Source organism: Aptenodytes patagonicus, chromosome Z (genome assembly GCF_965638725.1).
Source record: "Aptenodytes patagonicus chromosome Z, bAptPat1.pri.cur, whole genome shotgun sequence".
Classification (NCBI taxonomy): Eukaryota; Metazoa; Chordata; class Aves; order Sphenisciformes; family Spheniscidae; genus Aptenodytes; species Aptenodytes patagonicus.
Window position 1 is genome coordinate 37558799 of NC_134982.1, and position 22796 is coordinate 37581594.

The 22796-nt window shown below is 37.2% G+C and overlaps 1 protein-coding gene across 1 annotated transcript in view; it reads right to left on the minus strand.

Annotated features, from left to right (window-relative positions):
* Positions 1 to 22508, minus strand: part of BNC2 (basonuclin zinc finger protein 2) — a 327345-nt gene extending 304837 nt beyond the window's left edge. Inside the window, exon 1 of the mRNA XM_076362148.1 lies at positions 22449 to 22508. Within this exon, the coding sequence (XP_076218263.1) occupies positions 22449 to 22451 (3 nt within the window). The 5' untranslated portion in view covers positions 22452 to 22508. The remainder of the gene's footprint in view (positions 1 to 22448) is intronic.
* Positions 22509 to 22796: the final 288 nt, after the last annotated feature.

The window sequence follows — 22796 nt, forward strand, 5'->3', positions numbered from 1 at the left end:
ATCTCTCAGACAATCTAAATCTGGACAAGAAAAGCAAGTGTTGACCCCCTCCTCCAAAAACCAGAAATTTTATTACAAACCTATAGGAAACAGAATTCAGTTAATCAGCGATAATTGCACTTACAAAGTGCCTAACTGCAAAAAATTCACAGTGCTTGTTTGGTTAAAAATGAAGCAGGCTTCAAAACTCGGTAATTTAATTAACTGGAGAGAAAAGATCACATGGTGGCACTTCCCAAGATGGCTGACATGAAAAGGTTCCAAAAATTTTGTAATTGCTTCTTTTTGAGTGAGATATCAGCAAATTTGGGACAAAGAAACATTACCAGTTGACAATAATGAAAGTCATGGTGGACTAGCCTTGATAAGCAGCAAATTAGTAAATTTTCAGCAGGGTTCCCTCTTTCCATATTTAGACATAGTTTAACAGTATTACCCAGACAACCAGAGAACTAATCATCTGGAAAGATGTATGGCAAGAAGACAAAGTTGCATCACTGCTGATCTCTCTACATAATCTTCCACGCAAGGGGACCTTATTGGGAAAGGACTGCAGACAGCCAAAAATTCGAGGAGAGGAAACTCTTCACCTTCCAAGCAAATACAGCAGAACATAACATTGCCAAACAGCAAGCCAAGCAATGTAAAAGAACACAGACTTCTAACAGTTAATGACTATCTGAGAAAAAATACCTAACTCAACAAGAACAAAAAAAAAAAGTGTCTTATGACTTTTGTAGCCTAGTATGTTTAATGTTAAATTATAATCATGGTAACAAGACTTTAAGGCCCTAGATTCCATGCAGCACTAATGGGTCAGACTCCTAAAATCTGTAAGATAGGAATGAACCACATTATTTTTCATATAATCAGAAGTACTGGATTCTAAGCATGGAATTTTTCTTCATTTAGGACCTACATTCAGTACAACAGTTAAAATACTCTTAGTTATACTGAATAGTTCTGCTGCTTATAATCGGAGAATTGTTATGCTTGGTAGGAACGGGACTATTCTTACATTTGGAGTGTCTACTCCAGTGACTGACTGAACCAAGTCCTATATGAGGACTTGCATTGTTGCAAACCATACCTCCACAAACCTTGTTGCTTACACACATGCCTGGCTGCACACGTATCCTAATATCGAAATGATTACAGAACAAAAAAATACACTTTTTCTGTGGAACAAATTAGATTCCCTCCATGTTAATTGGTGTGGGCAACCAATCTATAAATCACTTAAGCTAAGGATTGACTCAGAAGTTAAGCAAAAAAGCCCCAAACAACTCATATAGAGCACCACCACAAAACAGTAACAGTTTATAAATTCCCAATCTTAAAAGTGAGCATAATGCAAAAGTAAAAAATTAATAAATCTTAATTTGAGGCAAAGTACTGCATATTGTCTGATTCAACTGTGCTGATGTAGGTGTCAAGGTGTTGGCAATAGGCAGGCTGCAGGCATGGCCTCTGTGAGAAGAGGGTAGGGGCTGCCCTGTGCTGGACATAGCTGGCTCCAATGGACTGACTGCAGGACACAGCTGAGCCCCTCAGCCAAGATGGTGGTTCCTCAGGGAAAACATATTTAAGAAAGGGCAAAGCACACTGAACAGAGAGAGGGGGAGGGGAAAAAGACTAAGAAAAAGCAGTGCGAACACTAAGGTCAGAGAAGGACGTGGAGGAGCTGCTCCAGGCACCGGATCCCCCTGCAGCCCACAGAGAAGATCATGCTGGAATAGATGTCCACACTTCAGCCTGTAGAGGACCCTATGCCAGAGCAGGTGGATATTCCTTGAAGGAGCTGTGGCCCATGGAGAGCCCAGACTGGAGCAGATTTTTCCTGAAGGTCTGCAGCCCATGAAAGGATCAACGCTGGAGCAGGGAAAAAGTGTGAGGAGGAAGGAATGGCAGAGAGGAGCTGTTATGGACTGACCATAAACCTCCAATTCCACATCCCCCTGCCCTGCCTGGGGGTAGTAGAGGAGTCAGGAGTGAAGGAGTAAGTGAGCAGCTGGGTGGGAGTTTGGCCCTTAGCCAATGTTAACTCATCACATCAACAAATGTAATAACCATCTCATGGACTGAACATAGGACAAGGGAAGTGCAAGGTATCATTTTGCAATTGGGCTAGTTAGTCCTTCATAAACAATTCACTGAACCCATCTACCTAGGTTGCATTGTTTTGACTAAGCATTTCTCAATATCCTGCACAGTCATTACTGGCAATCATTTCTACCTATAACAAGCAATGGAAAAGTCTTTCACTTAGTGAAGTAAGATTAATATGAACAAATGTTTCTAAGTAACTTTAAGACCCAGTCCCAGACTGTTAACTTACTTTATGTTACATGTTGAGCATGTTTTGGTAACTTCAAGAACTGCCATCTTCTTCACAAAACTAAGGTTTATTATTCAAAAGTGATTTTCTAAGCATTTTCACCTAATTGAAGGTAGTTTTCAGATAATGTATAGAATGCTGGGAAGAATTTCAGTTGTTTTGTACAAACATTCTGCAGACAGCCAACTTTTTTTCCTCTGTCCAGTTTTGGCACACATACATTTACTATTCAAAGCAATCATAAAGACTGATTGATTCAAAATTTAGTTAGGACAGTGGAGTAAGAGAAATCATGCTTCAAATAAACCACCTATTTTAATTAAGAGTTCAGAAGAAGCACCTGAGCATGCAGAGGGGCTCAAGAGAATGCAAACGCTCCTAAGACTCCATCTGGTAAGACAGACTCCATCATGCAGAGAAACCACAGCCTTAGCTGGTAAAAATCTGCATTCTCACAATGAAGTCAATTAGACCAACTGGGAAGCTGGTTACATCTTATAAATCTGTGTGCTAAAAGTCCTACTTTTTCCACATGGGATTCAATTCAACCAGCAATATTCACCTGATTGACATCTTCTGAGAAAAAGTCAACATGTTCTGATCAGGCACACCTATTACTGAAAACAGAGGATCATAAAGCACAAGCAGCATATGCAAGTTGTAAGAAGGTACCTCATACAGGGCATGGCTTGGCAAAGTTCTAAGGACAGATATAAATATCTGTTGAAGTCGGGGAGACAAATCTGTACTCATATTAACGCACTGACACAAAATCTGCCACAATACTGTATTTTACAGTATTTTACATTGATTTAGGGGCAACATTACAGACTGTTGGACTATTTAGTTGTTGGACTGCTTTGTTTTTAATTCACTCTGATTTGAACTCTATTCTTGTATTCAAACCAGTGAAGACACTTGCTCCTGCCTGCACCTGTTGAATTTACTATGGTTCATTTCCCACTGATATAAATATCAAGGCTTTCAGGGAAGCACTTCTTATTTAAAATAAATCCATTAGATGTTCCACGTCACTAATTTGGTTTGTTCCTGCTGCCTCTTGCTTAAAGACACCTGAAGTTTGCTCATCTCTCTCTCACAGCTCATCATTTATCAGAGGGGACGCAGCTGGAGTTCAAGCACTCCAAAATACTAAATATGAACAAGACATATCATAGTCCTCTGCAGATCTTCAGAGTAAGTCTGATCACTCACGGAGCCAGATGTTTTGTTATCTCCAAATTAGGCACGGACTTCATTTCGCACTGGGGAAGGGCTTCATCTTACCATCTATCATGTTTCTGGAATCCTTCCTTTCCAGTCCAGACAGCACCAATCATGTTTCTGAGGCTGTTCACAACTGAATTTTTGTTACTGTATCACAGGTCTGGCAGGCATTTGTGGGAATGGGAAAGGAGAACAAGTATTAATTGAGAGGATCAGACCCACACTCTCCCCTTGAGAGACTACTGATATGGTACTGGTGGTACTGATATGCATGAAATAACATATAGCACTTTTCTTTTACGAAAGCATAACCTCCCTGTGTATGATTCTGGATAAAAAACTATCCTTTAGCTTCAACAAAGCTCTTGAAAAATGAGGGAAATACAAATGTGACACTAGAAAACCAAAAAAAGTTACATTCAGTAACTGTGTCAGACAAGTGTTCCTCAAAGTTCTGGATAGTGGCTCTTTCAACCCTTGCAAACACACTAGGGACCTAACTCATGGTGAATACAACTCTTCATCTATATGGGATTGTTTCCTCTTGATACAATCAGAGCAGATGAAAACCAGATGCTGGGGGTCTGGTTTGATGGGATTTTGTTTTTAAGGATTTTTGCACAACAAAAGTCATTCAACTTTGTAGAGCTTAAAATGCTTTCTGTCTTCCCAAGAGACATAACTCAATAATATGTTGCATACTAGCAAAAGACAACAGCACTGCCATACACACAGGTCTTTGAGTTTTTCCATCCATTTTTTTCATGTACATTAAATGCAGATATTATATGCTCTGGTATTTAGACACAGTAAATACACAATGATAAGTAAGATGTCATCAAACAGGATGTTTCAATGTTTTACTACTTTTTTGTATGTGTTATAAAACATTCAAAAAACTACAATAAACTTGCTTTAAAAATAAAATCAATGAGGGGAATAAAATGTAAAGCACTACAAGTTACTTTCAGTAAAAGTACAGGAGAAGTTTTCTGTGTATGTATCACAAGTTGTTAGGAAGCTTAAAACTGAGACAAGAGACGACAGAGAGAAACGAGCAGCAGACTGAATAAATACCGGTAAAACACATCTGTATTTTTCTGTTTGTACCATATTCATAATACCAGTGCTGCAAAACCTCCTTTGGTTCTTCTGAGCTCATAACTCCAGAACTAAGACACGGAATATGGTCACAACTCAAAAGTCAATCCCATTTCTCATAGTTGAATCCATTTCTGCATTGTTTACACATGCTTTCCTCAAAATCAAGCCATATTTGTGCAAATTAAACTGAGTTCTCTTTTCCACCGAGGATCTTGCCTTACTTTCCCCTAAGAAAAGGTACTGTAGAAGAAATGACAATTACTGCACTGCTTACTAATTATCATTGCAGTAGTAGCTAAAAGAAGGAAAAACTTTGTATTTTTTATCATAATAATGGATATTATCAACTCTTTGGTTTTATAATCTAAACATAATCTAAACAACGTAACAGTGGTAAGGTCTACCACATGAGCAATGACAAAATAAATCTGGTATTATGTTCAGCTACATGTTACAGAGAACACCACCAGGCCAAACTTTCTTCTACTGTCACGTGGTTTTTTATGTGTAAGAAAAGTAATTTTTATTCCAGACAGCATTTCTCTAGTTATTTTATATAGTTTAATAGTTTTATGTTCCTGTCAACTAGCAATTAGTTTACTGATACAAAGGTTTCTGTTACTGTCAAATGACATTTACTTTATCAAAACTGCTATTAACTGCCTCATTCTCCTTTACTGGACTGATCAACTTACATTCTAATTCTCTATACAGAAACCTTGATATACACTAACTGCCAGGACTTGAAAACCTCTCTCAGATTTGTGGGCAAGTAGGAATTGTTTTCAGGCAAGGGTCATTAATTTTTAAGAAATCTGGAGCTTGTACTTCAAATTTTAGTCCTTGTGGCATGACAGGCCTCTCAAACACAAAATGAATGGAACCAACGCAGAATCTACCTGACCCTTCAGACTGATAGCTTCATGGCGCTCTGCTACTGCTTGTAGTTTTGTTTTCATTGACAACTAAGATTTCTGTGACCAGAAATGAAAACTCTTATGTCAGTTTCTCTCTGCTACTGCTCTGGAAACTTTGAGATAAGGTTTCAGGAGGAAAGATGGACTTAAAAATCAGAAGCTTAGGGAGAAGCAGAAAACCATAAATATCTCATCTGGCTGAAAGAAGGCTAAAACAGTCACATCCAAAGTGACTGAAGGATAGCGACAAAACTGTTTTCTTCCTTTACAGCAAACAAAGGAGAAAAAAAAAAGGTATCAATGAAGAGAAGAATGAATGACAGATACAGAAGACGAATTCCCCAGACTGTGGTATAGGAAAATACCCAGCCTACTTTCTTCCCCAGTGACTGAGTAAGATGTGCTTGTTTCTCAGACAACTTTATCTCCAAGTTTCACATCACTGGAATAGCTGGCTTAGTTTCCTGTTAAGTGTTTCAAATCCATGTGTGAGTGGAGAGTTGTAAAAACAGAAGAGAAAGAAAGAGAATAAAATAGCTTAAGTTCAAACAAGATAAGTATTTAAAAAAAAACCCTATATATAAAGTATGCTTTTTTGTATTAGTAAATAATCCTTTATTTTTCTGAAGAAATTAGGATACTAGATTTTTGTGTATCTTTGAAAAAGAAAACTGAAGTTTAAAAATCACTTAAAGATCTTACATGCAGTACACTCATCTTTCTCAGCAAGCAATATTAACTCAGTTCTGAAACCATATAAAACTGGAATGTGGGACAGCATTATACTTTCCCTGGTCAGACTGACCCAGTCTTCTCTTCCCCTGAACCTTCTAAGAAACACCTATTGTGGAGAGGAAAGTGGAAGATCAAATTGCCTGACAAGACACTGAAACTGCTTAAAAAATGCATTTTGTTGTCAAAAACTGTCGAAGTAAGTGATTTAATACACATTAATTTTGAAGATGCCACAAAGTAACAAACTCGTTTGACAAAATCATGCTGCGTTCTGAACACAGAAACTAACAGATAACACAGAAACTTACATAACCAGTAAGTTATCTAAGAAACCCTTAATTGGAAAAGAAAAAAATACCTGAAGTTTTCACATAATGAGAGACAAGCACTTATTTCCTTATTAAACAAATAAAAAGTTATGTTTCCCTGTAAAACTATCATCATCATAGATATATCCATTATTTTTCTATTTTATCTAAAAAAAATAAATATGCCTTTAGGAGAAATCCAAGCACTACTATTGTAGTTTTCATAAAATGATACATACTCTACGACGGTAACAGTTTTTAATGCACAACAGCAAGTAGCCATACAACTTCCATAAAAATGTGGTCTCATAATTCAACAAAGACCAAAATCAGAACATATCCTGACAATACTGTAATCTATCGTTAGCATTAAATGCTAGGTCCTAAGACTTTAATTGCGACAAGAAGTGAAGCTCTGAGACTTAAGACTGGCAAAGTGTTCATTCAGCAGGCATGGACAAGGAGCAAATACTTTATACATGCTGGTGCGTATAAGTCATTGTTTGCTAGCCTAGCTGTGAGCATGCAAAGTAAAACTTTACACATAACCACAAGGCTCCTTCTCCCTTTCTGCATGTACCTAGGAAAATTTATAGACACACAAACACACATATATGTATATATACACACTCACAAAACACAAGCAAAGGATGCTGCAAAGAAAAAGAGGAAAGGAGTGTTGCTTTTCCCTATAACTCTTTTATGCTTTTTTCCTGATCAAAATGCCAGCCTCCCTCCTTTTTTTTCTTTTGTTATGGAACTGAAAACAGCATTGCAGCCAAGCAGAACTTAGCCAGACACTGTGCACAGACACATTTTTGTGAAGTTTTGAACCACCAAACAAAATTTGCAGAAAGTATGGCAACAAGAGGCCTTCATTTCAAGTAGAGACAACAGACACTTCAGAATACTGTGGTTGAAGAGAAGTAGGTTAAGTATATAATTACTATGCATGCAGAGGTACAGTTCAGAAATACCCTCTCCCCAAGTTTAAAACAAACACACACAGATGTCAAGAAACAATCATGAGATGATGCACTTAAAATAGTAATATCTGTTTACAAATTCAAGTTGCTGCTTGGTGGAAACTTGATTTCTGTAACATGTCCCCAAGATACAATCTAATACTAAAACTTATCCTGCGGTAGGTCTACTTTCCAATTACTAGAAGTAAGCATACAAGGTATATAATTAGTTATGACACTGGGACAGGCATACATGTTTCAACACAGACAGAGCTCTGAACAAACTTTTTGGCAGTATATGACAGAAGACTTAAATTGAAAGCTCAAAGGCAGGGTATACTGTATTATAGAAAAAAAAAAAAACCACCCTCTAACTTAAAAAGTTCTCACACCAAATGATTTTTAAAGGTATGAGTATATTTAGCTGAAACACCCTTCATAAGCTGGAGAGAAAAAAATACTGCCCTGCAGCACCAAAATGGGCTATATTACAAATTAAGAAAAAGAAACTCAATCCTTTGAATGTTTTTTTTTTCTTTTAGTGAAAGGGTGTAATTCTTCCCTAAAGACTACATTATGACAAAACATTTATATAAATCAAAGAAGATTTCTTTAATGACTGTGGGCATGGGATCTTAAATCTGGGATGAAACACCAAATTCTATCAATTCTAAAATAAATTAGGCAAGGATTATACAAGTAGTACTTATATTGGCATTAGGAAAAAAAAGAACATTAGTGTCAAAGACATATCATCAACATGCCTTCAACCGATAGCCCCTGGAAGGGCCTTTAGGAATAAATTCAGAATAAGTGAACTCTGAGCAGCTCAATTAGGTATCTAGATTCTAAATGTTTTCATTTAAGAAACCAACAAGACACCAAATGAGATATAATGGGAATGTCCATGGGGATTAACCTTATGGATGTCTTGTTTCATTCTATAGAAAGAATTAGACTTCAACTAGTTTAAGTAAGCTTTCTCAGATGCTTGAAAGGGTCTCCTTGCTCTGCCATCTTCCCTACAAAGAAGTACTTTTAATGTCATTTTTTCATCAGGAAGTCCTGTGATCTCAGTTTTCTGTAACATGAAACACTGAACCTGTCTCTGTACATAAGTTTGTGGGGCAGCTATCTTGGAAAGTACGCCTTAAGTTAGAGTGATCATAATTAATAGGCTTTTCCAGGCTGAAATTCATGAAGCTAATATTTGCATAGGACACAACAGCATTTTTTTAGGGTTTTCAAGTGTTTAGAAAACAGCTTACATATTCTTGATACACAAACAAACCAGATACTTCAGTTTTGGTACCTATCTTATAGAAGGTAACAGCATACCTTCTTTAATTTCCACTCTTAGACAAAATTAAAACAAAAAATATACATTGCCTTTTCAAAATGAGTATAGTAATGCTACCTCCATCAACTTAGTTAATGTTACTTAGAGAGATGATGTAGCACTGTTGGCAGAAGTATTTCTTCTGTCAGCATGTACCATGTCCCATCTAGACAAAACTTGACAATAACCCTCTTTTTCCTCCTTCAGACACTTAACAAAAAACATGGCCCTTGCCGAATACTTGGAAAGAGTGTGCCTGTGATGTCATACACTATGTTTGTATGAGGGAAGAAATAAAATTTTCAAAGACAGGGCTTCCCATGAAGAACACACAGCACCAGATGCCTATTCCCTTTTAAGCTGAAAGAGTTAAGTGTTTGTTCGTTGATTACAACTGTGGTAATAGGGCTAACATGGCACTTATGATTAAACCACTTAAGTCTTCCTCAGTTAAAACCACTACCTTTAACATCACCTCAGAAGCAGTCTGCTTAACAACCTGCATAGTAGCTGGGTGGACCACATTCAGCATTAGTTCAGTTCATGAACAAATAACCTAATCTTGGGGAAAAAAGAAACAAAGTTGACAGCACCTCAAAAATATCAACCTCTGTTAGCCTTGTCTAAATTGTGCCTGCCTCAGAAACTACACCCCTACTTCTCTCAGTCTCACAAACACAACAATACCTTTAGAAAACTAGCTTCACCTAAAGAGAAGGGAAGACTTCATCTTGCATGCTTTGTGGGCATTGATACTGCATCCAAAAGGCACTGGTGCATTTCAAGTGCTGTAAATAAGTAATAGTGTAATGCTAGTATGAATAAATACAAAGATACTAGAATTCAGTGCACTCCAGAGTTACAATCCACCTCAGAACAACAAATAATCATATAGAGCTCTACATGTGCATTGCACTGATCAACCAGATCAAGTTATCCATGGATTTTTCTCTATTTAAGACAGACTTGTATTTTGAGAACATTACAGTATACCACAGAATTACATTATTACCCCATTTCCAGCCTTCACAATCAACATACGACTACATGCTACAGATGGTAATATTATGCAGACCACACATTTACTGATATGTATTCAGTTGTGGGGGTTTTTTAACTCTGCAACTATCACTTATTATAAAACTGACCCCCTCTTGCAGTTCTTACAAGTCACTACACTAGAAGGATGACTGGACTTCTTTTCCAGACAATGTTTTTTCCTCAGTTCTATGAGGTTTTGGATAACTAACATGGTGACTCAGATACTATTCATGGAGTGGCTGTCTTTAGCATAAGACATTAAAAAAAAATCTTGAATATATGCCATGATTCAAGTTCCCATGATCCTTTCAGAGCCAAGTGTTAATACCATTGCCCTACCACTTTCCAGCTCTGGTAATTACGACTGGACATTAAGCTCATGAAAGCTAAAGGCAAAACACCCATGAACCGTTAGAAAGCAACTACACAAAGAAGTAACCATCAGGTGATCAGGATACAGATTCACAGTGTATCAATTAGCTTGCAGCACGTCATGTAGCTTTGCCAACACTGAAAGTGAACTAAACTACATACGATCAGGACAATGCAAATTAGTTGACAAGCTGTAAACTCCTACTAAAGGCTACCTTGCAATAACAGTCTTCAGTAGGTATACTCACAAGAATCAGGAACTTTAAAAGTCCAAAGTTTTTCTGAAGTCAGTGTAAGATCTGCTATTGACTACTTTGATGAGAGAGGATCTGTTCCATCAGTTCATTCTAAATGAACTGCAAATGAAGTTTGTTCACTCCATCCTGAACTGCCACACATATCCCATGTTTCTATCTGAGAAAGGTCCTAGAATGCTATCTGGCTTTGGCCTATGATTCAAGTTTGTAACACCTTTTCTTGACATCCTGGGATGAAATTTCAATACGCTAGTTAACGAAGAGATTTTTAGGTACCAAAGGCTAGCAATGAGTACAGTGCAAACCCTCTAACAAAAACCCCAGCACTTCCAGTGAAACTATGTAATGCCTCAAATGCACCAACTTCTACCTTGCCTGAAACTGAGTTAAACAGCACCTGTCTCTGTTCACATGGGATGCAGCACTTCTGCATACCTACCTCAGTGACTGGCAACACTGCAATTACATGAATGGTATTAAAAGAATGTATCTGCTAAGTAACATGACAATTTCAACTGGGCTTCCATTAACCTTTACCTAATTTATGAACATTTTCTATGATTTTTCCCACCCTGGCACCGCATTTTGCCAACACCTGATACTGCCTATTATTTTATGAGTAGCCTCAGTTACAAACAGTTATTTTCCCAAGACTATCTTACTAGGAACAGCAGGTTCCTAAAACCTTCAGAGTCCTGAAGCTTTTTCACAGAAAATAGAGATATTTTCTACAACATAACGATAACTAACTAACCCTACACATTGTGAAAACACTCCCATGATAATATAATCACAATATACTTCAATGTACATTGTAACAGCAATAGAACCCAAGATAAATGGATTGAAGATCCTCTTTTGCAAGCCAATGAAATGCCAGCCCATTTTTGGTCATTCTTCTTTTATAATGTGTGACAAAAGGCATAGTGTCATGCCTTTCATGGAATATTGTAATCATAAATGGAAGTCATCAGACTTCTTAAAGGAGAGGAGATCCCTAATTTAGGAGAAAAACGCAGGGATTCTTCTACAAATCTAATCCTACACTGCTTTTCCAGGGAAAATATTCATAAGAGCTGGCATGGTCATCTTTAGTTCCCAGAATTAGAGAGATATCAGAAGCTTGGTTGTTAGCAGGTCTTGTTATCATTACTGTAATGTATTTCTAGGACACAGGTTCACAATACCAGCTTTGGTTTAAGTAATGCTTATGGGAACATATTCAAATCACAAAATAAGATAACTTAATATACTTCTCAAAGGAAATACGGTGGATTGTATGAGAATGTTGAGAAAGAGGCTTTATAATACACAGAACAGATAAGAAAACTGAAGAACAACAAGGATAAAATAAGAAATACAAAACTCCAAACAGAAACCAATGTTTCCTAAAATGTTCTCCTAAGATGAAAGGGAGGTACAATATTTGATTTCCCTTCTAGCAGTGCACTAATTTTCACAGACAGCTTTTAGGATTGATCTATGTCTTACTTTTACTCAAGAACCAGAACTGCCCAAAAAGCCTTCCTGGTAACAAAAATGCCTGTCCAGAAAAACCTTTATACATACATATCTATATATAAAAATACATATATAATATGCATTTATATGTATGCAGGTATGTATGTACTATGTGTGTACTATGTATGTGGGTGTATGTATCTGTGTATATTTTATTTATATGTTAATGCATTTATAAAGACACACATATTGTGTATTTATATACCATAATATATCGTATACATACATACACACACCCCCCACACACACAGGAAAGCTGCAGCAGAATTTCTAAAAGTTTTTTTCTTCCGTTACATCTGTAGTTCATCTTTCCATACATGCCACTGATATATCTTTTAAAAAGCACAATAAATTAAAATCATTCTTGCAATATGTAAAGCAAAAGCAACGTGTATATTTTGCTTGTTACGAGGCTAAATTTGTGTTGCTTTGTTATAAACTTACGACCACAAGAGCAAAAACAATCCCGAAAACCAATTACATTTAAAACTGAAGTCTGAAGGTGAATAGTTGTAACACGTCACATCACATCCTTGAGGCTTAAATCCATAAAGGTGAGGACAAGAGCAGTTCTCTTGACTTCACCGCTCAGCAAGTTTCTCTCTTGCAACTGCTCAGTCTACCATGATTAGATTCTTCATATTTCTGGCAACAACTGCATAAGAAGAGTGATTTTTTTTGACCCTCAGTGTTTGACAGTGGGGAGACAGTAACTGCCCGTATGTTCCACAGGTTTATCTAACACGCTCACAAATCCTCTGTATAACCCAGTGACTTCCGAATCCTGCATAGAACTCCTGTATTACACAAAACTCATCCCACCATACTGCCCCCACCTGTCAATAGGAAAAGGGCTACGAAATTCCACACACAGGTAACATGAGAGACAGGAAAGGTGTGCAGAGTAGGAAAGAGGCAAGCCTCTTGCCCTGCTGCTATGGTGACTAGAGACACAAGCCTGTTCAAGCTCTTCAACATTACACACATTACCCACCTCCTTCTCTGCCAACACCAGCATCACAGAGACTTTTTCCTCTTATTTTTAATCAAAATACTACTACTAGAGTATTCATGAAAGCTATCAATTAGCAGGAGATGGTGAAGAGCTTCTTGCCACTTTCTGACCCCCAAGCCAAACCATGAAGAACCAAGTAGCTCACTCCCATCCTTGCTGCCTTCATACTGCCAAAAGCATTCCAAAAAGCAACAAAAAAGGACACATGTCTGCATCTTCTCTGAGTGTCCACTCAGCAATTGAAGAACTTCTTGCTTATGGAATAATCATTTGATATCATAAATAATTTAAATATACCAGCTGATAAATGAGATTCACTGCTGATATGCAAAGTAGTACAAGTTACATGAGGACAAGAGGAAATAGAGAAGACTGTAATGTACGCACCGAAGGCAAAAGTTAAATAAGAAGCACAGTTTAAGTAAAGAAGTAGAAACCTTTAAATCACACATCACTTACCTGTTATTGCTTCCTGTTCCTACTTAACTTTCTTGCTGTCTTTACCATATGAATTATATCAGCTTAGACTTAAATTCCCTTACAAGCTTTTAGTTACATAACTTATGCAATTTCACACATTGCTTTTTAATATTTGCACCAAAGTGTGGAGAAAATCTTAATGCCAGTTTGTGTACTGAACAACATAAATTCCTCAGCCTCTTCACATTTCTTATATAATCACTTAGCCAACTGGCTTGTAGTGTCACCTATTTTGATCAGGCATATTGTATGGGACATCAGAAACACGGCATCTTCAAAAGCCAACTGAAAATACAGCTGCTAACTGAAGTATGGTCATGGCCTAGCACAGAAGAAAGCAGTAAGTTTTCACTATCACATAAGTAATATTTGCCAATTTTTACTAATTCTTAGCATCTTCAGCAGAACAGCAAAACATTTTCCATGATGCACTCTAGGATTCTGTACAGAATCTCAATCTGGAAAGTTAAGTGTTATCAGTAGGCTTTTAGAAACATATAATTAGCATCAGATCAGTATAAAAGCACTGCCCCACTGTATTGTAGACTGTCAATTACTGTTCAAACATACAGATGGGGTATATGTCCACTTGATTAGTACTAGGAATATACCAGTAACTTCACAGTGAGGTGAATAACAAAACCTTTCTTTAAAAAAACTGGCACGCTGCCACAACAAAGCCAATGGAGTTAGACCAGTAAGAGTCTATCAAAACAACTACAAAAGTAATTACTTAGCAATGAAAATTGGCACGTATTAACAATAAAGGGGGAAAAAGTGCTTTAGGGAAATATTTCCCTTAGTTCAAAAATGGCACTAATCAGGACTTCCAAATTAATTTACCTTAAATTTATTATGCCTCAACTCAATTTCGAAGTAGTTTTATTGCAAAAATCACCAAGCTAGTTGCAGTAAAGAGAAGTGGTTCATCATGCCAAGCACATCTTTCTAAATGTCAAATGCTACATTTCAACAGGAAAATTTATTTGATTCCTAACTGGTCCTTTCATCTTTGATTTGGAAACCATGTAGTAAGTTTTAGATTCATCAAAGCTAGTATCAGTCTAGTAATGAAAGGATGTTTTAAACTAAGTAGGCACTACTACATTTGTTTCAGCTCATGTCTGAATACCTTGTTCCATTTAAATATTTGTCTAATTCAAATCACAAAATATAACAGCTTCTCTTTTAATTTGAGGAAAGTGGGATTCAGTATCAGCGTTACAAATGTTTCCAGTGTTTGAACAAGAAAAATAAAAAGATTATTTTTGCTGAATTTTCTCTCAAACACAATTTTCTTTGCAGGCACTTGTTCCTACAATCAACTACTATTTTGCTGGTCACTTTGGCTTTGATATTCTGAACTAAAGCAAAAGGTGCAGCCACACTTCACTTCTTTCATATCAGAAATGTAAAGAAAAACTAAAAAGCCCAGAATTCCTATTAATAAATTATGACCACTCACGCTTTTCGAAGATGTCAATCTAAACAGTCCATCTGAAACAAGGAAGCTGTAAGAATTTTCCTGTAGCCCACTAGATTTATCATCTTCAAAATCCTCTTAGCATGCAATATAGAAAGTACAAAGGAGGTGGCTAGATTTTATTCACCAGCTTCACATAGCTTTAACTCCACTGATTTCAATGCCTTCACTCCCACTTTCAACCTTGCTATGAATAGGACCAACATTAGACCCTTACGCTTTACACAGAACTAAGGGGAGTTATTCAATTATAAATCTATAGGTCTAATTTTGTTTTGACCAAAATATCCTTACGAAAGTCATATGAAGTTATGTATCATATTGTTATAATACTACTGATAAAAATGTAATTAAGATGCATTCTAAAAGGTCAACTATAGAGAGGTCAGGAATAAGCATGTATTTTTTACTATTGTAAAAACTGAGAGCTCAGAGTTTGTTGGATTTGCTTAATAGGGTAGGTAAGATGGGCTTCACATGAACTTTAAAAGCAAAATGTATGTGAATATTGCACTGGACTAAAAGGAAGATGTGCCTCAGCAGAATGAGGAAGCAGTGTCATAACTAATAATTTTGGCTCTTTGGGTGGCAAATCTAGAAGAAACTACTTAGACGCACCTAGATATTCTCAGCCAAATTTATGCCTCCGACAAGACAATGTCAATGCTTTTACAACACCAAGAGTAAATTTGAAACTTTGCTAACAGGAATATTTTTAAATACATTGTAACTCATGTTTGCAGAATTTTTGTCAAGTAACTTGCAAGATTTGCAGGTTTTGATCCAAAACCAAGTAAATAGAAAAAATAGTCATACAGTGTATTATTGAGGACTACTTCAAGTACACTTTATCCTGACAGCTTAAAAAAGGAAAAGCAATACATTTCTTAGTCATAGAAAACATTTTTTCCCTTGTAAATGGCACTTAAATGAAACTAACATGACTGACAAGTACCTCACAAGCAAGCCTTGGCAACACTTAATGCAAGTCCATCTCCTCAGCGTTTTAAGCAAAATTCCTTCACAACTGTTTGTCTTTGTAATAACTCCTACAAAGCTCATTAGTGCCAGCCTTGGTTTATCCCCCATGTCGTGCATTTATCCCTGGGATGCATTATCAACATGTGGCACATGTCCTTGACGTGCACAGAAGAGTTGCACCCCAGGATAGCAGCATGCATGACAATAGTGTTGACTCTTACTCCTTTATGGTTGCTGGGATGTAACCGAGAAATCTAATAACTGTGACAGTAGGCCTTTAGGTTTTTCCTTGCCTTTCCAGACAGTGAAGCTGCACAGACACTAATGAAAGGTTAAATGAATAGGAATAGCTGACAAGAGGTACAATAAAGAAGGGACTTGGTAATCCACAGACACTGAGCAGAGATCCTTGGCTCAAGCAGAGACAGGACAGCACATCGTCGAGTCACAATATTTAAAACAGCTTGCTATACACAGAGGCTTTTGTGTCTGGGTACATGTCTGGCTTTGGAAGAAAAAAAGATACTGAAAAGAAATTTCAGCATGGGGCACTTTGGCAAATGTCAGGTCACAAAAAGGGAAAAATGTTTTTTGTTTGCTGTTACATCTTTGTATTCAACATTAAAAAGCATTGACTAAAAGCACAAATCACAAGTTTCAAAATAATACATATTTGACAAATATGATAAAGTTGCAACACTAATTCAGTGTGATTCCAGCTGACAGCATGATGGGTGTTGTACATACACTCAGCTTCATTTACAGCTGATAACAGTTCATAATATGCTTTGCATACCATCGAAAAACTTCTCCATAGCTGAAGGATTCTAACAGGCCTAGCTTCTTAAGTTTTATATGCAGCAGAACTGCAGACGTAACCAATTGTAATATGCTGCAAAAACATAGCTAAACTTCCAGACAGTGCACCAGACCACGGTGACTTAAAAACTTTTTAGTGGTTTGCTTATAGCATTTTGCTTTCTTTTGGCTTGTGACTTATGAATCAGCATTATGGACATTCTGTTTTTCATAATTAAAAAATAATTGCAATGCCCAGCGTGTTTTTAGGACTTCTCTAGCTTCTTACAATTTTCTACAAAAATCTGATTTAAGTGAATAGTAGAACATTTTAACTCCATGAAAAAAAATTAAATGAAACAGAAAGAACTCTCTCAAGTAACAAATCAGAAATAAATCTGATTAAGTTATCTCAATTTGTGGGTTTTTAATATAAAGTATTTCAAGAGAGAAGTACTGAAATAGATGTTGCAGATGAAAAGAATTCTCTCTCAAAAACTTTGATTTACCTTGAATAAGAAAAAAAGTATTTGCATATGTGTCTGGAGTATAAAATATACATATTTATAACATGTGGTGAGAGTACTATGGAAAGATTCTAAAATGAGAGAACCTCTTTGAACAACCACATTAAATTACAGCAGAACTCCTGAGTGTACTAAGATTCTAATAATCAACAAATAAAGGCTTTCACTAGCACGGCACATAATGAGAGCTACTGTGCAAGACATAAAGGAGACAAATCTGGTAGTTTATCTCACTGGATTATATCATTTACTTAAATGGTAAATAAGTTTGTCCAAAGTAATGCTTGTAAAAGCTGCCATATAACTATTAAGCAGCAATTATGATCAATGCGTTTTTAGAACAAATATGTCAGAATTTAGGTGGGATGAAACTGACACAGAATACAAGGTTTAAACAGATGCTTTTTATTAAGCCATGTTAAATGCTATGCCTCTAAATTAAGTACAAATTCCTGGCTAGATTAGGAAGTGATACACATTTCCAAAATGACAGATATGCTCTATTTTTTTGTATTTTGGGGGGAACTTTTTGTATTTCCAGACATGCACAATTTTTTCCTAACACATACTAATACTGGACATTAAATCAAATTAAATCATGAAATCAAAAGCCCCATGGAAACCTGCAGACTGAAAGTAAGGACTCTTCCATTAAACAATATTCAGTGAAGAAAAGACTTCAAATTCTGGTGATGGTGTCCAATGTGCAAAAGGAAAAGGGACACTGACAGAAACTCCCATCTTTGAGGGGGAAAAAAATATAATTTTTTTTTTTTTATAAAATCCAATGTTTTACTTGGACTTGTTTTAATGTAATTACTTTGCTGTTGGTCATTTCTGTTTTGCTTGAAATTTACAAGATCTGTAGTCAGCCGCAAATCCCACTGACATACATGTGTATGTAACATAGAATAAAGCCACCTCAAAGTCTAAGTTCTAGATCTTCGGCTCTGGAAAAAAGTTAGTAATCAGCCCTGCCTTATTCAGAATATTCTTCCCCTTTTTCTTACCTATGGCATATCTAATAAAATCATGAAGCTCCCTCTAGCTCTGTAGAGGAGCTTAGCTGACCAATGATCCCTTACAGTTCCTTCCCATTTTCAAAAGCAATGCTGAGAGAGAGTGAGAGCAGTATTTCCCTTACATAATAAGTACTCTTGTTTTCATTCAGCAGTGTTTTCAATTCTACAACTTGAAAGGACATGGATGATATGTGAGAACATCTGCTATGAAATACAGAAAGTTAAATACTGCTTATTATTGTGCAGCATACTGAAGACCCTCTTAATCATTTCTAACTTACACTTTATTTACCAAATTCTAGTTTGAAATCTTACATTGTTTGACAACCTAGCCCTGTATGTATTGAAACACACACACACACAAACACACCTCCATTCCACTTCCCAATTACGAAGTGCAAAATAATGTAAAAAAGAATGATAGATAATACCATAGCCCCATTTTAGAACCCAGATTTTAAGTACAGAGTGCCTTAGTTCAAAACCAATTTGTTTGTATACACTGCTTTTCCAGAAAACCAGTAATGCCAGTGGTAATTTGCTGACTGTATTTTCACCTACCATAATATTTACACATACTATTCGTAATGGACTTTATTGTTTAATCTCCACTGCATTTCAGTATTGGATACTACGGAATTACAGTTATTTAGCAGGTTATAAATAATGTAGTTGGCATGTGCAATTGATATTTAAAATGTCTTACGACAACTGTAAAAGCCTCATTACAGACTAGCAAATAATTTCTAACAAGCAAGTTCAACTGACAAATACCAAAGCAAACCTGCAGTCTATGCTGCAAGCATGTTTGTTTTATTTAAACGATACACATTTAATGCAGTGTGCAATGGACCATCCATACAGACTATAGAAAAGAAAGCAAGCTAACTTCCAAAGTAATATGGCTATTGTGACGTTTTCTAAACTAAAACTAAAAAAAAAAAAAAAAGGAAAACTGAGTAATAACAGAAAGAATAGCTTACTTTCCCCTCCCCCCTTTATGAGCTAGTGTCCAATTTCTTCTTTTCTGAACAGCTGTATTATCCAACTTAAGTTGCTCTGCTAATTTCAGTCCCACAAGGACTAACTTGGAAGGCAAAAAAGTACTAGAAAAGATCAATTTGCTGGGAAAGATCAAATGAGAAAACTGTGGGGACAGCACCAGGTCAGAGTGTGAAGAACTAAGCAGACCTGTTCTTCATTAACTTAAGCTCTCTTGGGACGTCACACACTACCTGTCCATGGGCTTATTGAACCGCCTAACCCTCGTCTCTGTACCATTCTTCTGGGCCCAAGTGAATCATATCCTGCTGCTGACAAGTTAGCAGGGGACTGCGGCTGCAACATGAAAGTACTTTTCTTTCTTGTCTAAATCAGGCAGATTTTTGAAAAGACGACACAGCACTGACTCGTGACATGGCAAGATGAAATGAGAGGTCTGGGCTGGTCTTCGAGCTGTGCAGATAAAAGTAATCAAATGACACTCCTGGAATGCAAATTGGCATTCTTGACTGCAGCAATTGCACAACCATGAAACATCTCTGACAGCAAGCAAGATTAGGACAAAATGTTATGTAAAGCACTGAACTCAAAAACTCACTAGAAAATTCAAACTGTAACACATTTTAATATAGCAGTAGTCATCTCTGCTTTTGTCTGTTCCTTTACTTTGTTTAATGTAGTCACATACCCATCTTACACAAATACCTCAATAATAAAAATGAAATGTGATTAAAGACATAGATCTGCTCAGTTTTTTCCCCTAAAATGTCACAGTGTTGTATTTTTACAAAATAATGTACCAAGGCAGGGTTTTCCTGTTATGTGTGTAAGATATGTGCTTAAGGAACACTTTCACAATCCCAGGTCTTAAAAGGAGTTTCAAAATTTGCTCATAACAAATTAGTTTATAATTTACATTTAGATTTTCCTGCATCTGGATCAGGTAAAGGTGGATCATTTGAAATATTTAGTGGGTAAATTTTAAAATTCATGTGCTTTAGAAATTTAAAGCAGAACTTACATTGAGCTAGATGGTTCATTAATACTGGACAGCTTAAAATGAAACTACAGTGTATCAGACAGCTCATATGCCCCATTAAATTTCAGATTAAAAATTCCTGCAATTTTTAAGGGCAAGGAAAGTTCCACATACTTTTACAGGAACTTGGTATTCTTGTGCAGATCTGCTGATCAGGCTTATTAAATATTACTCTCTGAAATGAACTCAGTAATTAAACTGTGAACATTTGTACTCTGAAACTATGACAAAAACGCTACCCCATTTTAAAATTCATCTTTGGAGATGGGTTATAATATAGAGGGGAAATGGAAGATAACGAGAAATAAAAGCCCACTTCCACTAAAAAATATTTCACCGGCTGCTATACACAGCTAACATACAGGTTAAGAAAAGAAATATGTAATATCCTGCTTTGATTTCTTACTTAAAAATAGTTTCAAACCATTTCAACTGTCGGCCAGACACACACACAAAAAGACACTCATTGCCACTTTAATCCTGGGTACACCAGATTATTACATGATGTCTTTTGTGCATCAATTTTACAACAGCTTGACTCTAGGTAAATGGGAACCATCATAAATCGCATGCTGCTTTCAAAACCACTTTAATTTCTGTCAGCGTTACTGTAACCACAGTCTTGGGCACATGCTGCTTTTTCCCCCTCCCTTCTTTTTTTTTTTTTTTTTTTTATTGTTGCCTACATTTGACAGTTGCATCTTCTACACTCCAATTGTGGCTTTGATCACTGAAACAAGACATGTCATGTTCGGGAAAGAAGGGAAAAATACAAACCCTCCATCTCAAGCTCTCCATTCACAGAGACACACACTGTATCTATAGTTTGAGTGCTGTATATACATACATACATGTATGTATGTACATACATACACATACATATACACACGTGTGTGCGTGCGCACACATGCATATTCAAGACAGACAAGACAGATATATAACATCCCTGGAGTGAGGTGACAAAAGCTGACTGAAAGCAAGGCAGTAGTCAAACAGCGATTGAAAATATACTGCTTCATTGAATATGGGCTGATCACTGTTCATCACTGAGGTCAGTCCACTTGTTAATACGAACAGTTACCATTATGCATGTTAAGTGTAGTCATGGGTCTTTAAACGTGCTTGTTCTTCGCAGCTCTTTAACGTATCCTCACATCACAACCCAGACAAACGGACTTCAGTCAACTGAGGTCCTCAGTCATTTCGATTTTTAATTTTTAAATTAAGAGGTCGTGAAAGCCCAGACCCTGCTTTGCAAAACCCTGCTGTAAAGGAGACGTGCATTTGCACAGCATGTGAAATAAGCAGCAAAAACTTGCTCAAAGTTGTTTTGGGGGGGCTCCCCCCTCCCTTTTACAGTTCGGGCATCAGCATAACTCTGCAAGTTCTGCTAACAATCGCTGATTGGAGAGGTGCAAACTGCAAGCACATGCACAACAAAAAGAAAAGAGTTACGGAGGGAAAGGTGGATTTACACTTCTCTCTCCCTGCCTCAGGCGTTGTTTCACACGCAAACACACAGCTCCTTCCCCCGCTCTCAACGTTTACCTTTATATTGCGTGCAAACCTTACTCATTTCCGAGAAGAAGGTGGTGTCCAAAAAAGATCAGACCACCGTATGTCCGATTCAACCCCACTCCACCTTCACTCTCCCTCCCTCCATATGCACGCACTTTTTTTACACTAGCCCCTCATCTTTAGTGGAGGGAAGGAGGCGGTAAAAAGCATGTGGCCATCCCATTTCAACCCCCCAAACTCACTTAAAGTTTAGTACAGCCTCTTAGTCATTTTTTCCCCCAATCCACGCAGCACAGGGCTAATTTATTTATTTATTATCCTCCTCCTTCGCCTTGCCCGGCTGCTTGTTTATTTGAAGGCTGAAATACACCGGATAGCGAGCAGGGCTGCTTGTGTTACTGCACAATTTATTAATCAAATCAAACCAAAGAAAAGGAAAGGCTGCTGGAAACTTCTTACCATCTCTGCATGCTGGTTGTCAAGTGCACCCCCTGTCTCTCGATCTCCTCTCAGCGGCAGTGCCTGCACCCTTCCTTTTGCCTCTGGGCTCTCAGCGCCTCTCTCTCTCTTCCCCCCTCTCCCCCCCTCCCCCCCAGGTGATTTGAACTAAAAAAATAGAGATTTAAAAACCAAAAATACGCCCTCCCCCCCAAAAAAAAAGCAGCAGCAGCAGTAGCGAGAGTCTCTCTCTCCCCCCCCCCCCCCCCCCCTCTCTCGGACTCTTCCAAAACTTAAGTCCCCAAAGTTCAGCCCGAGCAGCAGAGAGAAAGAAAGAGAAAGAGCTTTCAGCGGAGAGCTGGAAGTGAT